This window comes from Parambassis ranga, chromosome 3 (assembly GCF_900634625.1).
Source record: "Parambassis ranga chromosome 3, fParRan2.1, whole genome shotgun sequence".
Taxonomy (NCBI): Eukaryota; Metazoa; Chordata; class Actinopteri; family Ambassidae; genus Parambassis; species Parambassis ranga.
Window position 1 is genome coordinate 9699281 of NC_041024.1, and position 12893 is coordinate 9712173.

A 12893-nucleotide genomic window follows, 5' to 3' on the forward strand; every position below is an offset into this window, starting at 1 on the left:
GACCTTGATGCCTTTTGAAGCCAAAAAACTGCAAATAGGCAATATATATGTTTGTGGTTTAAAACGTATTGAAACATATATGAACATATAGATAAAGAAACAAAAAGAACCTGTACCCCATGTAGCATAATTTAATTTGTATAAATGAATGTTTGTTTTACCAAGTAAACTGTTCAGGGTCCAAGGACTGCCGTTTTAATGAGCAGCTGTTGCTGGCAGTGCTCAAGATGTTAGAGAGAGATAGAGGGGGGTACACACTTTCCAATTATAATACACATAAAAACCAATCACAATGCCAGCCTTTTCTAAAACATGGAACAATCTGTTTTACACACCATTTATTCTTTGATGTACAACGTAATGTAATAAACAAAATACATACAGCTCATTTGAAGAATCTAAAACCTCTCCGATGCTAAAGTGAACTTGTGCTCAAAGGGTCCTTGTTTTGAATATACATCATGACTCAATTATATCAATCTTACACAAATATACAATATAGTACAAAAGCAGTGAGTAGAATTTAAATATAGTTGTCTCGGACATTGGCTGTGTTTGGAATGGCATACCTCGACACTGTAAACAGATGCTGGCTGAATGTCCAAAAGGTTTAAACAATCACCATGGAAACGGGTAGATGTTAGCAGCAATCTACAAAAGTACACCATGTACAACATTGCTCCTAATTTCAATAAATAAGTTACAAACATTCACGAGAACAGATTGATAGAACACATTGTGGAGTGCAGTTCATCATGCAGAGAGCATCTAATCAGAATCTGTGTGCCAGCAGTATGTCTTTCCAAACACATCCATTATACAATCACTGTTCACTGAGACCTTGACATAAGTGGGCTGAAAGGAGCATGTACACTAGCTTTTACCAGGAGTGCAGCAAAAAACATCACAGTGGAACAAGATGCAAAAATCTGTGACGTTATATTAGTAAAAATAGTTTTTGTTTTCAGATTGTGATTTTAATTTACTTTAATTTATTTTTATTGTTTTGTTGAACTATGGATAGACTGTTTTATTAATTCACATCAAAATAGAATAGAAGTACTTTATTCATCCCAAGCTGGGAAATTTTGAAATTTAAAAATTTCTTACAATAATTGCCCAATATATCCCACAAACTCTGGTAATACACTCACTTAATATTTCCCTTAATAAAAAATCTTGTATATGGTAATTTTGTATATTTGTGTTTATATAAGTGAGTAGATCTACCAAAATCTATTTTAACAATATTTAGTGTTTGTAAAACTAAAAATCAAGTTTGTAGGTGAGACATTCAAACAAGAAACCAAGAGACACAAAATTATGATTATTACTTTTTGCCTTAAAACTACTCAAAAACAGTGAAAATAAACCGTATTTGCTGCGAGGTGATGGAGCCTGACAAACAGGAAGCAACCACACATGCTGCTCTGCACAGATCTTAATGCAAGCTTTCAGTCAGAGACTAAAGAAGAGGATCAAAGGATCGTATTATCAACCTGGTGCAGACTGAGCAGATGTTTTTGCTAGCAGTCTGCCTTTGAATTACTAAAGTACCACGGGTAAATTGTAAGACGCATGTTGTTTGATTACAATGTGAAATAAGGCAAAAATAAAAACTCTAGATGTAAAACAAGCTTTGATTTTAGAGTAACGTAGCAGGCTAACTTGACATTATTTTTATTTTATCATTTCACCACATTACAACTAAGTCAAAATGTATTTACTGAGTATTATGGTTCTAGAAAACATTTGATTCAATTTAAATCTTGATTAGGGCTAAAGCTACAGTCATTTTAATCAACATGAGCAGAGCTGCTTTTTTGGGAAGCATATATCCAAAAACTAAATTCCTCCAGAGAAGAAGTGTGTGACAGCTGACTCCGAATAGAAATAAACCTACAGAGACCCTGATAAACCTAAGTATAAAAGGAAAGGAAAAAAATTTGGCATATGTCAGGAATGGTTTGTTAGTAATAGCTCATTACATATTTAAAGTTTATTTTGGAATGATTGGTAAAAAGACCATCAGTCCATTGCCCCCTTAAACTGCAGATGACAACAAGTACTGCCTGCAGTAATGGGGCAGTGGAGGTGAATTATGACCCATGACTAAGTTTACTGATGTGCCAGTGTAATTATGGGACATTCTGGGACATTTTAGAGGCTAATGTATGACAATCCTAAGTATTTGTGTTTATTAAAACAAAAAAACAGCACCAACCACAATAGCTAACATTATGACATCCTTGTAATAGAGGGCAAGCATTTGCTACGATTTGCCAATTTCTCACTGATGCACTTTTGCTGTTCTGGCAGGACCGGAAGCATCCGATGACCACTTAAGTACCCCGTTAACATATCTGTTTTTACTGGTACCTCTGTCAACCTTCCTTTCATATACAGACTTCCATAATGCTGCACCGTCTGGACGGTCTTTCTTCATGCCTTCATGTTCTCATTGTTTTGATTTGATCTGGAAAGATATAACATATAGTCATTTATGAAGGATGCAGGTAGAGGGTTAATGTTGTGACATTAAGCATTAAATGTTGTCAGTCCAACCTGACTACCACCACTGTGTTCCACAACAGAATGAAACTTTTGTATCACACTTATCTGAACCCATTGATTTAGTAGATGCCTTTTATTTGTGGGAGGAGTCTAAGTTATGGAAAACCTGCTCCGCTGGCTCAGAATAACCATGTGATCCACTCTGTCACAACCAAGCGGCAACCTTCGGGGCTCAAAGTTGAAGCCCATGCGGAAGTGTCAAAACTTGTAATTCACGCCGCAACTGCTGGGGGCTGGCTCCAAAAGCGAGTAATTTCCCATAGACTCCCATGTTAAAATGGCCGACTTCACAGCAGAAAAGAACATGTTTACAGCCTGGTACAAAAAACCACTCTGGTCTCAGATGATAGGTTCTCTTCTAGTGTCAATTGTACAGGAGGTGAATTTTTTTACAACTCACTTGTTTTAATTGTATTCGGACTTAAACCTACGCATAATTATGGGCGTTGCCGCTTGAGTGACAGACAGTTGACGTATCACAGCGTGAGTTTCCTCATGCTCCCCCTCTTTGTCCATATTTGGAGTTTTGGCAGACGTGACGCTGCCAACATGGCGGCGGTCAGAGCGTCCCAGAGCCTCCCACTGAGCCTCAAAACGGCTCTTCAGAAACAAACGGGTGACGTCACGGAAGCTCTGTCCATAGTTTTTACTGTCAATGGTCACAACACACATACACACCAGAGGATAAAGCTAAAGCAACTTTGACACAGTATTCCACAGCTACACAGCAACACAATTAATAAAACAACACAAAACAGTAAGTACTCACTGCATAATCTGATCTATGGAATGATAATGTGAGCGTTAGACATAAAAGAAAGAAAATACTGATGGTGTGTAATGTTGTAAGTTATATGCAGCATAAATTGATAAAAACATACAATGTAACAGTTATTTAACATGTCTGTTGATGTGTGAAATGAAAAAAAAATAATATACATAGTTCAAGTAACAGGATAATCTTATACCTCTAAAAGAACATTTTAAGGCACATTTTATTAATCTAGGAAACGCCCACACAGAAATGACTGAGTACAGCAATCAGCTCATACACTCTCAATTGTGTTTATTTATTGTATACATACCTTGTAACCAGTCGACTCCCTCCTGTAAACCTTCTCCTTTCAGTGCATCCGTAGCACTGAAAAACAACAACACATATTATTTGGTATACCATATTTGTTGGTGTACACAGATCAAAAGATGGTGAAACTTTAATATGAGAATCATACAAGCTGAAGCCTATAAACAGGTTAAATACTGCCATGACTAACTTCTGAGTTAGTCATGGCGCCCCACGCGGCAGACGTGTTTGCGAGGAGCTCCCGACATCGACTTTGTTTATTGTTTATTTTAGTGTGTATAAGGATTGCAAATGTTCAGTGCCTGTTCACAAGGATCACGTACAGCAGAGAATCACTTCTGGACATCGGAAAAGTTTACCACGAACTAAATTCAGAACTTTTGGACTACAGCTCTCTTCTCCTCTGCACGGATCCCACCAACTCCAGCCGGCAGACCGCACCACCACAAGGCCCGAGTAAACAAAGGGACCGGCGAACAGCGAGACGGAAACGGGGCAAGAGAGGAGGGCTACATGCTAGGCTAAAGGCTAGAGGCACACGACCACCACTACCCAGCCTTCTGTTAGCTAACGTCCGCTCTCTGGAAAATAAAATGGATGAGCTACGAACAAGGACAACATCTCAACGTGAGATCAGAGAGTGCTGTGCTCTTATCTTCACGGAAACATGGACTACTGCAAGTACACCGGACTCAGCCATTCAGCTTCAGACCCACACAGTGCACCGCGGAGACCGCACATCAGCCGCAGGTAAAAACAAAGGCGGCGGTGTGTGTGTCTACGTTAACAACAGATGGTGCACAGACGCTCAGGTGGTGGAGAAACACTGCTGTGCGGACATCGAAGTGTTGATGGTGAAGTGCAGACCTTTTTATTTGCCAAGGGAGTTCAGTGCTGTGTTTCTGCTGGCTGTTTACATCCAACCGCGGGCCGATCAGACCACAGCGTTAGGACTACTGCATGACATCATTGGCAAATACGAGACTGCACACCCGGATGCTGTGTTTGTTGTTGCCGGGGATTTTAACCACTGCAACCTCAGGTCTGTGCTCCCAAAATTTCACCAATATGTGACTTTTCCTACAAGGAACAACAACACTCTGGACCAGGTCTACAGCAACGTGAAGGGCGCATACAAGGCAGCGCCCCGCCCCCACTTTGGACAATCTGACCATATCTCTGTGTTCCTCTACCCAGCCTACAGACAGCTCCTCAAACAAGCCCCCCCGGTAAGCAAAACCATCAAAGTTTGGAATGAAGAGACTGACATGGTGCTTCAGGACTGCTTTAATGCTACAAACTGGGACGTGTTTAAAACTGCTGCTTGGAGAGAGGAGCACTGTTCTGTGGACTTAGAGGAATATGCTTCAGCCGTCACCAGCTACATCAGCACCTGTGTTGATAACATTGTCTCCACCAAGTGCTGCAAAATATTTCCCAATCAGAAACCCTGGATGAACTGTGAGGTACGCTCCATGCTGCATGCACGCTTCACTGCATTCAACTCTGGTGATGCTGAAGCCTACAAAAAGGCCAGATATGATCTACGTAGATCCATCAGGGAAGCCAAGAGGCAGTACAGACTGAAGCTGGAGGGATACTACAACAACTCAGACTCCCGGAGCATGTGGCAGGGCCTACGTCACATCACAGACTTCCAGCAGAGGAGCAGTACGGTCACAGACAGCCACAGAACACTACCAGATGAGCTGAATGAGTTCTACGCTCGCTTCGACACCCTCAACACCAAACAGCACAGAGGGATTCTACCAGCAGAGGCAGCACAGAGCTCTTCACTCACTGTGACTTCAACTGAGGTGCGCAGGGCTCTGAAGAGGACAAACCCCCGAAAAGCAGCTGGCCCTGACAACATCCCCGGCCGTGCTTTGAGGGCCTGCTCTTCAGAGCTGGCTGAGGTTTTCACAGACATTTTCAATCTGTCCCTCTCTCAGTCATCTGTGCCCACATGCTTCAAGACCACCACCATAGTGCCCCTCCCCAAGAAAAACAAAATAACCTGTTTGAATGACTATCGCCCCATTGCCCTCACTTCCATTGTAATGAAGTGTTTTGAGAGGATAGTCATGTCCCACATCAAAGACACCATCCCAGACACCTTAGACCCCCTGCAGTTTGCATATCATCAGAACCGTTCCACTGACGATGCCGTTAATGCAGCCATCCACACAGCTCTGTCACACCTCGAACACAAAGACACCTATGTTAGAATGCTGTTTATAGATTACAGCTCAGCATTTAACACTGTCATTCCCAGCACACTGGCTGAAAAGCTCCTCACTCTTGGACTGACATCCCCCCTCTGCCGCTGGGTCCAGGACTTCCTCACAGACAGACCCCAGACTGTCAGAGTTGGTGCCAGAATATCAGCCACAAAGACTGTGAGCATAGGAACCCCCCAAGGCTGCGTGCTCAGTCCACTGCTGTACACCCTCTTCACCTACGACTGCGTCCCCTCCCAGAGTAACACGTCCATCATCAAGTTCGCTGACGACACAACAGTCATCGGGCTGATCACTGGAGGAGATGAGGCAGCCTACAGGCAAGAGGTGGCTCAGCTGGTGTCCTGGTGCCAGGAAAATAATCTCTCCTTAAACTCTGAGAAGACTAAGGAGATGATTATTGACCCAAGGAAGAGGAGAGACCAGCACGCCCCACTCTTCATCAACAAGGCCCAGGTAGAGAGGGTGAAAACCTTCAAACTCCTCGGCACCCACATCAGTGAGGATCTCACCTGGGCTCACAACACACAGCAGATCATCAAGAAGGCTCAACAGAGACTCTTCTTTCTCAGGAAGCTGAGGAAATTTGGATTACCCTCCAAACTCCTCAGCAACTTTTACAGATGTACAGTGGAGAGCGTCCTGACAAACTCCATCACAGTCTGGTATGGGAACTGCACCGTTCAGGACAGGAAGGCTCTCCAGCGTGTCATTAAAACGGCTCAGTTCATCTGTGGAGCAGCCTTCCCACCTCTACAGGACATCTATAATGCCCGGGTCACAAAGAGGGCCCACAATATCATCAAAGACCGCACTCACCCACAGCACTCACTGTTCACACTCCTGCCGTCAGGCAGACGCTTCAGGAGCGTGAAAGCAAGGACAACCAGACTAAAAAACAGTTTCTATCCACAGGCCATCAGGCTACTGAACCACTGACATTTTTCTTTATCTTTCCACAATGCAAAAATTGCACATACTTGTTTTTGCATGTACAATCTCTTAAAATATTTGCACATTCTAAACGTCCTACCTCTGTACATAGAACTGCACATTCTGTACATAGAACTGCACATTTTGCTTACTCTATTTTATTTATTTTTTTTTTCCTATTGTTTATTCGTATTTTTATTTATTCTTATGCCTAAGTCTACTGTTTATTTTTTTTTTATCTTAATTTAGTTGTGTATAAAGTCATATGAAGGGAACTCGCAAAGTAAGAATTTCATTGCTCAGTGTAACTGTAAAGTGCTGTGCATTTGACAATAAACTTCTTGAATCTTGAATCTTGAATCTTGAATCTTGAATAGGGGGTTAAAAGTATTCTGTCTGCATGCTCACAGCATTGCTTCAGAGCAGGATTCTTTATTTTTGTGTTAAGTAAAACTTTTTACTACTTAATACTATGAATGAGTATACATACCAGATGTGCCAGGGTTTATCTTTAATGTTCTCCAAACAGAGGAGCTGTGACACCTTGACAGAAGACAGAGCGTCCCTGACATCCATCTTGTTAGCAAAGAACAATATGGGGATCCTTCTGTGCTTAATGTCTGCACACACAGTGAGTGAAAATCATAAATTAGAAATGCTAACATATGAAGAAAGAAAGACCTAATGAATGAAGTTGTTTTCTGTATTCGGATGTTTAGCCAAGAAACCCAAGAGGCACTCGTGCCCAAAGTCAGAAACATGACCCACCTGGATGATTTAGTAATGTGTCCAGTTCTTCTTTGGCCACGACCATCCTGAGTTTGTCTGCACTATCAATGACAAATATGATAGCCTGGCCTTCCCTGAGAACAGATCAGAGACTTCAATATGTAAATAGGCAGTATATAGGCAGTAAATAGGCTGCATAAATAGATACAACAACTGTATCAAGTGTCTTTTTTTCACTGTACAATGCACTCACTTGTAGTAGTGTTCCCAAAGGTTTCGGTATCTGCCCTGTCCGGACATATCGAACACTGTGAAGGACAGACTACAACAACAGAAGACAATCTCAGTGTTTAAATTCTACAAAATGTAAAACTATAAACATATCTGGTCACACATGATTATCTTATAATGAATAGATACCTAGATGTCTTGAATTTCTCTATACTGAAGCCAATGGTCGGGACAATGTCTTGTACCTGGGCCTGAAAGAAAAATGCATTGTTTTCTCAAAAAGCACACAAGTCATATTACTGCATATGGCAGAGCAATAATTACATGTCAGTGAGATACAGAGAGGGGTGTGCACAACTTCTGATTCATGAAATCAGTGCTTAATGTGTGGCTGTGTGAGCAAATAAATGTTAAATGTCAGAAACAGGCAGACTTACATTGGAGGGCTTGAGTCTGTTGATGATGGTGGTTTTCCCACTGTTGTCCAAACCCAGACACAGCACATTCACCTCCTTCTTTAACCCCAGCCATGCTGCCAACTTATCAAACAGCCCCATTGGCTAGTAAGCAACCATCAGCTGTCTGTCTGTGGGAAATAAACAGCACGCAAATGTGTTAAAAAGCTGAATCCATGAGTTAAAGATTGAGTCTGCTTTAATAACCTGTTGGTTGATCACGTTCTCCTAAACGCTAAAGTTGCGTGATGTGTCTGTTGTTTGTGCCTGTAGTGGTTAACAGGGAGCACTCTGTTGCTAAATTACGACTGTATTAGTGTCACACATCGAGCCAACTGTGAATGCTGCTAAACTACGCCCACAAGAATAAAACATCACTAAGCCCTGTAAATAAGAATGAGATGTGCCTCTGCTAACATACAATTATGTATGTTTGTCCTTAGAAAACACACACAAAACATACAACATTCAGCAAAGACGAGTTCGCGTTATACGAGCTAATTAAACCTCCCCACTTCTATAGAAAAAACACATGCTGATACGTAAACGGTAAGAGACGTAATTTTGCTATTAGCCTACCTGAACAGTTACTTAAATAACACATTAAACATTTTGGCAATCATTACTGACTAGCTAAGCTAACATGCTCGGTGGGCAATTGCCGGGTATGGACGTAATTAACAATTGCTAACAGCTATTTAGTTAATCTCTCGTGGTGACTTGCTAGCTAACGTTAGCTAAAAGCTACTCACTAGCCAGTACCTTAGCCAGCGAATTACTTTATCTTGCTAGGTTCAAACTGGCTGTAACTGACGTATAATTAATTAAGAAAGGTGTTATGTGCTATTTGCGAGATAGTCGAGTTAAATCCAATCATGAATGAACGTCAATTCAGGCTTACAGTTAATGCTAACGCGTTAGCTGATGATATGCTATGTCTTGCTAACGTTAGCTCGTATTGTCCTTTCTTGGACTAGGAAGCAGAGCTGTATTTACCTATAATTTAGCCGGAGAGTGTTGCTTTCAGGATCCACTTAAAGTCAGGTCAATTGTTACCCAGCGTCAAAACGAAGTTTCATTCATTTCTCTGCACGCTCACAAGAAACAAGTTTACAGTGTGTTGCTTGGAGACCACTGCTGACTCTCACCTGCCACCTGCAGGACAAACAAGGTATTTAAATATGTATCAACAGTCCCTGCAAAAACATACTGAACTTTAATCAACCTGACGGGGCTTTACACATTTCTATTTATGAATTATCATCAAAGCACTTGCATACATTTAAATTCTGTCAATTTCTAAAGCTATTTCAAAAATAAAGTAAAAAATAAAAGTAAAATAGTGACAGAAAGTTAACAACTGCCTTGAAAAAAGCTGTAAACAAGATGAAATCTAAAAATGTATAGATAGTGACGTTACCATTGTGTACGGTTGTTATCTATAACCTTCCATAAGCACCCAGGTGACAAACTCACCTGACACTTCTTCATGTCCAGAAAACATGTCAGTCTCTCGAGTGACAATTAAGAGGCATTGTTATTGTGTGTGTTTGAGAGAGCCAATGCATCCATGGGTACCTCTGAGTCTGATGTGCATGTGACAATCGCTGTGAAAGAAAATAATTGTTTAGACCTGTGGTGGTTTAAAGTCCAAGAGAAGTATTAAAATAGGGCTGTTTATTAAGGAACCAACATACTGAATAAAACATACAACTTCCACAAGACTCTTTGTACAAGACATACTGCATTATCATGAGGAGAGAACACACATTTTTTCTATAAAATATCTTTTGACATTCAGCGGTCTTCAGTTCAGAAAAAAAAACATGATTGTATTATTTACCATTCTGTAAATCTTTATTTCTGGTGAATTACTTCAGAAACCAGCCAGAAACTTCATCATTAAAATCAAAAGCTGTACTACACATCACCATATAATAATATATTCTATCCTCGTCTTCTCTGGCCATGAGGTAACAGACTTTAGACCATTTAAAGTCAATAGAAAGTGGATTGTCACTCGGAAAGAGAAGAGGTATTGGTGAACACTTGAATAGACACTGGAGAAAAGAAGTCCTAAATTCAAGTGAATGCTAGTATTTGCTGAGATAATAAGAAGACCGCATTTGGCCAGCGCTTGACGGAGGTTTGTTGTTGTGGAGGCTGTATTGACGATGATCCATACGATGATGAGTGTGTATTAACCAGACCACATGCTGTCTAGCAGCAGAGGAGCTGCACGTGGTACCTGCTACACCTAACAGTCTGGTGTTTGTGCAATTAGTTGAATGACGATGCCAAGGAACTCCGGCTTGTTTCCAGCCACGCATACAGTCTGACTTTGTGCAGCGGTCTCACACTTGAAAGCCGCTCTGCTGGATGTGGTGAAGCTGCAAGCGTAAGGACTGTATGCTGCTTATGATTCTCCTCTGGTGGCCGATCAAACAGACTCCAATGCGCCGGACGTCACTGAAGAAGAAGAAGAATGATGCAGTTTTAAATGAATAGACTGACAAGGGCAGCAGACCTGCTTGTGTTGTGCAATCACTAAAAAGTAGAACAAGCATTCAAAAACAAAGCTGCATAACACACACACACACATAGGTTTTCTGGGTAAAGCATACTGCAGTACCAGAATCAATTTTATTCCAGTGTCACAATTTGATGTTCCTTTCGTGCTACTCTTGGTGCTTTTTGTTATTGTAGCAGCACTCTGTATAATTTGGCTCCACTCACTCTATACTCATGGTTGAAATGGAATCCAGTGTTGTGTATCCTGCTGCAAGGAAGTTGTTTTTGTACTGGCTCATTTTGATGGAGTCAAGCCAGTCACCGATAGAGATGAAGAGAGGGTAGTCTGGCATGTCCTCCGGGGAGTCAGGGAAACTGTGAGAGACAGTGACAGACACAATGTCACTCATGTAAGGCACTGAGAGGGTTAATATATATATATAAAATAAAACATGCCAGTGGTTATGAATGACTGATTGTGTGATTGATTGATAAGTTAAAGCCCAAGTTGAACTGAACTGACATCTGCCCTGTTGATCCTAATGTTGCACAATTGGACAATTAATCTTTCTCCAAGATGAAGTTTAGTGGATGTAATTTTCACAATGAATTTGCTGTTGTGGATTTACTTAACTGGGATCTAAAGTGTCAACTTTAGGAGAGGGGGATAAGAAAAAGGCAAAATAAACTTGCTAAATTGAGTCCTTTTTACCCTAGGCCATGAGCTTATCAATCACCTTTATTGACACTGAATTGACAGCTACCTCTGAACATCATTGGCCAGAGTCAGCAGACTACTGGGATTTATGATCAGTTTGTCAAGGAACGAGAGCATGTCGTTAAAGCGTGGGCGCTGGCTGGACTCCTTCTGCCAGCAGTGCAGCATCAGCTGGTGCAGTGTCACAGGGCAGCCCATCGGTGCTGGTAGACGATAGCCTTCTTCGATTGATAAAATGACCTGAGATGATGTACATCAATACACACAGTGCTTAATCTCAAACAGAAAAATCACTGATACCATTTTTAGAAGAAAAAATAATTATGATAATTAATGCTTTATCCGAAACTTACATCTTGATTGGACATCTCCCAGTAGGGCCTCTCTCCATATGACATCACTTCCCACATGACTATCCCAAAGCTCCATATATCACTGGCTGAGGAGAACTTCCCATAAGCAATGGCCTCTGGTGCTGTCCAGCGTATTGGGATCTTTCCTCCCTAAGACAAACAGCAACACAGTGTGTTCAAGGCTTTGGTACCAGAACTGTTTGACTGATTTAAACTGTTAGATCCACACTCACTGTAGCTGTGTAGGCTGCTTCTTCTTCGTCTTCAAGAACTCGGGACATGCCAAAATCAGACACCTTACACACCAAGGTTTCATCCACTAAGATGTTGCGAGCAGCTAGATCTCTGTGAATGTAGCCCATTTCTGAAAGGTAGGTCATTCCTACTGCGATGCCTCGCAGCATGCCAACCAGCTGGAGCACCGTGAACTGACCATCACGTGTCTGGAGTTCAGAGACAGGAGAAGCAGTGATGTGTGAAAACACAATATTTACTCCAAAAAATAGTGTTAATATGAAAAACCTGTATTCTTCACACCCGCAGGAAAGAGTCAAGTGATCCGTTTGACATGTACTCCACCACGATCATCACTGGTCTGCCTGAGGAAAAGGTAACACAGAGTTACACTGACCAGCATGCATGGCATTTCTACACAAATACACTCACTCTGATAGACTTACTCTTAGTGACCACTCCCTCCAGCCTGATGATATTGGGGTTGCTGAACTGACCCATGATTGAAGCTTCACGCAAAAATTCTCGTCTCTGCTGCTCTTTATAGCCGCCTTTAAGTGTCTTTATCGCCACAGCGATGTCCATCCTTCCAGGTATACGCAAACGACCACTGCAGACTTCTCCAAATTCACCTGCAAAAACACACACACACATTACAGGGTACTGTAGTATTAGTGTAATTGAACACTGCTTCCACTAGATGGAGCTCAAGTGGCAAAAAACAAAAAAACAGAGCACACTGTTTGAATCAATGAACCACTGAAAACAATTACTTCACTGAAGTATAATACAATAAATTACTTCAAACTCAGCTACCAAGAAATGTAGATT

General features: G+C 41.4%; 2 protein-coding genes across 2 annotated transcripts in view; both read right to left on the reverse strand.

The window, feature by feature from the left end:
• Nucleotides 1–333: 333 nt before the first annotated feature.
• arl6 (ARF like GTPase 6) lies at nucleotides 334–9382 on the reverse strand. The gene is made up of 8 exons (XM_028402355.1): nucleotides 9243–9382; nucleotides 8229–8377; nucleotides 7981–8042; nucleotides 7814–7882; nucleotides 7600–7694; nucleotides 7322–7451; nucleotides 3660–3715; nucleotides 334–2476 (listed from the first exon to the last, which is right to left on the reverse strand). Exons 2-8 carry the CDS (start codon nucleotides 8346–8348, stop codon nucleotides 2451–2453), a joined length of 558 nt encoding a protein of 185 aa, XP_028258156.1. The 5' UTR covers nucleotides 8349–8377; nucleotides 9243–9382; the 3' UTR covers nucleotides 334–2450.
• Nucleotides 9383–10364: 982 nt separating this feature from the next.
• Nucleotides 10365–12893, reverse strand: part of LOC114433699 (ephrin type-A receptor 6-like) — a 38033-nt gene continuing 35504 nt past the window's right edge. The window contains exons 14-20 of the mRNA XM_028402350.1: nucleotides 12509–12694; nucleotides 12366–12427; nucleotides 12062–12271; nucleotides 11829–11978; nucleotides 11522–11715; nucleotides 10983–11132; nucleotides 10365–10715 (exon numbers count right to left, since the gene is read on the reverse strand). Of these exons, the coding sequence (XP_028258151.1) occupies nucleotides 10601–10715; nucleotides 10983–11132; nucleotides 11522–11715; nucleotides 11829–11978; nucleotides 12062–12271; nucleotides 12366–12427; nucleotides 12509–12694 (1067 nt within the window). The 3' untranslated portion in view covers nucleotides 10365–10600. The remainder of the gene's footprint in view (nucleotides 10716–10982; nucleotides 11133–11521; nucleotides 11716–11828; nucleotides 11979–12061; nucleotides 12272–12365; nucleotides 12428–12508; nucleotides 12695–12893) is intronic.

Coding starts and splice junctions, on each gene's coding strand:
- arl6 (XM_028402355.1), bottom strand. CDS start 8,348: ATGGGGCTGTTTGATAAGTTGGCAGCATGGCTGGGGTTAAAGAAGGAG. Junction 7,883..7,980: donor GAGAAATTCAAGACATCTAG/GTATCTATTCAT, acceptor CTGTTGTTGTAG/TCTGTCCTTCACAGTGTTCG. Junction 3,716..7,321: donor GATAAACCCTGGCACATCTG/GTATGTATACTC, acceptor GTTGTTTTTCAG/TGCTACGGATGCACTGAAAG.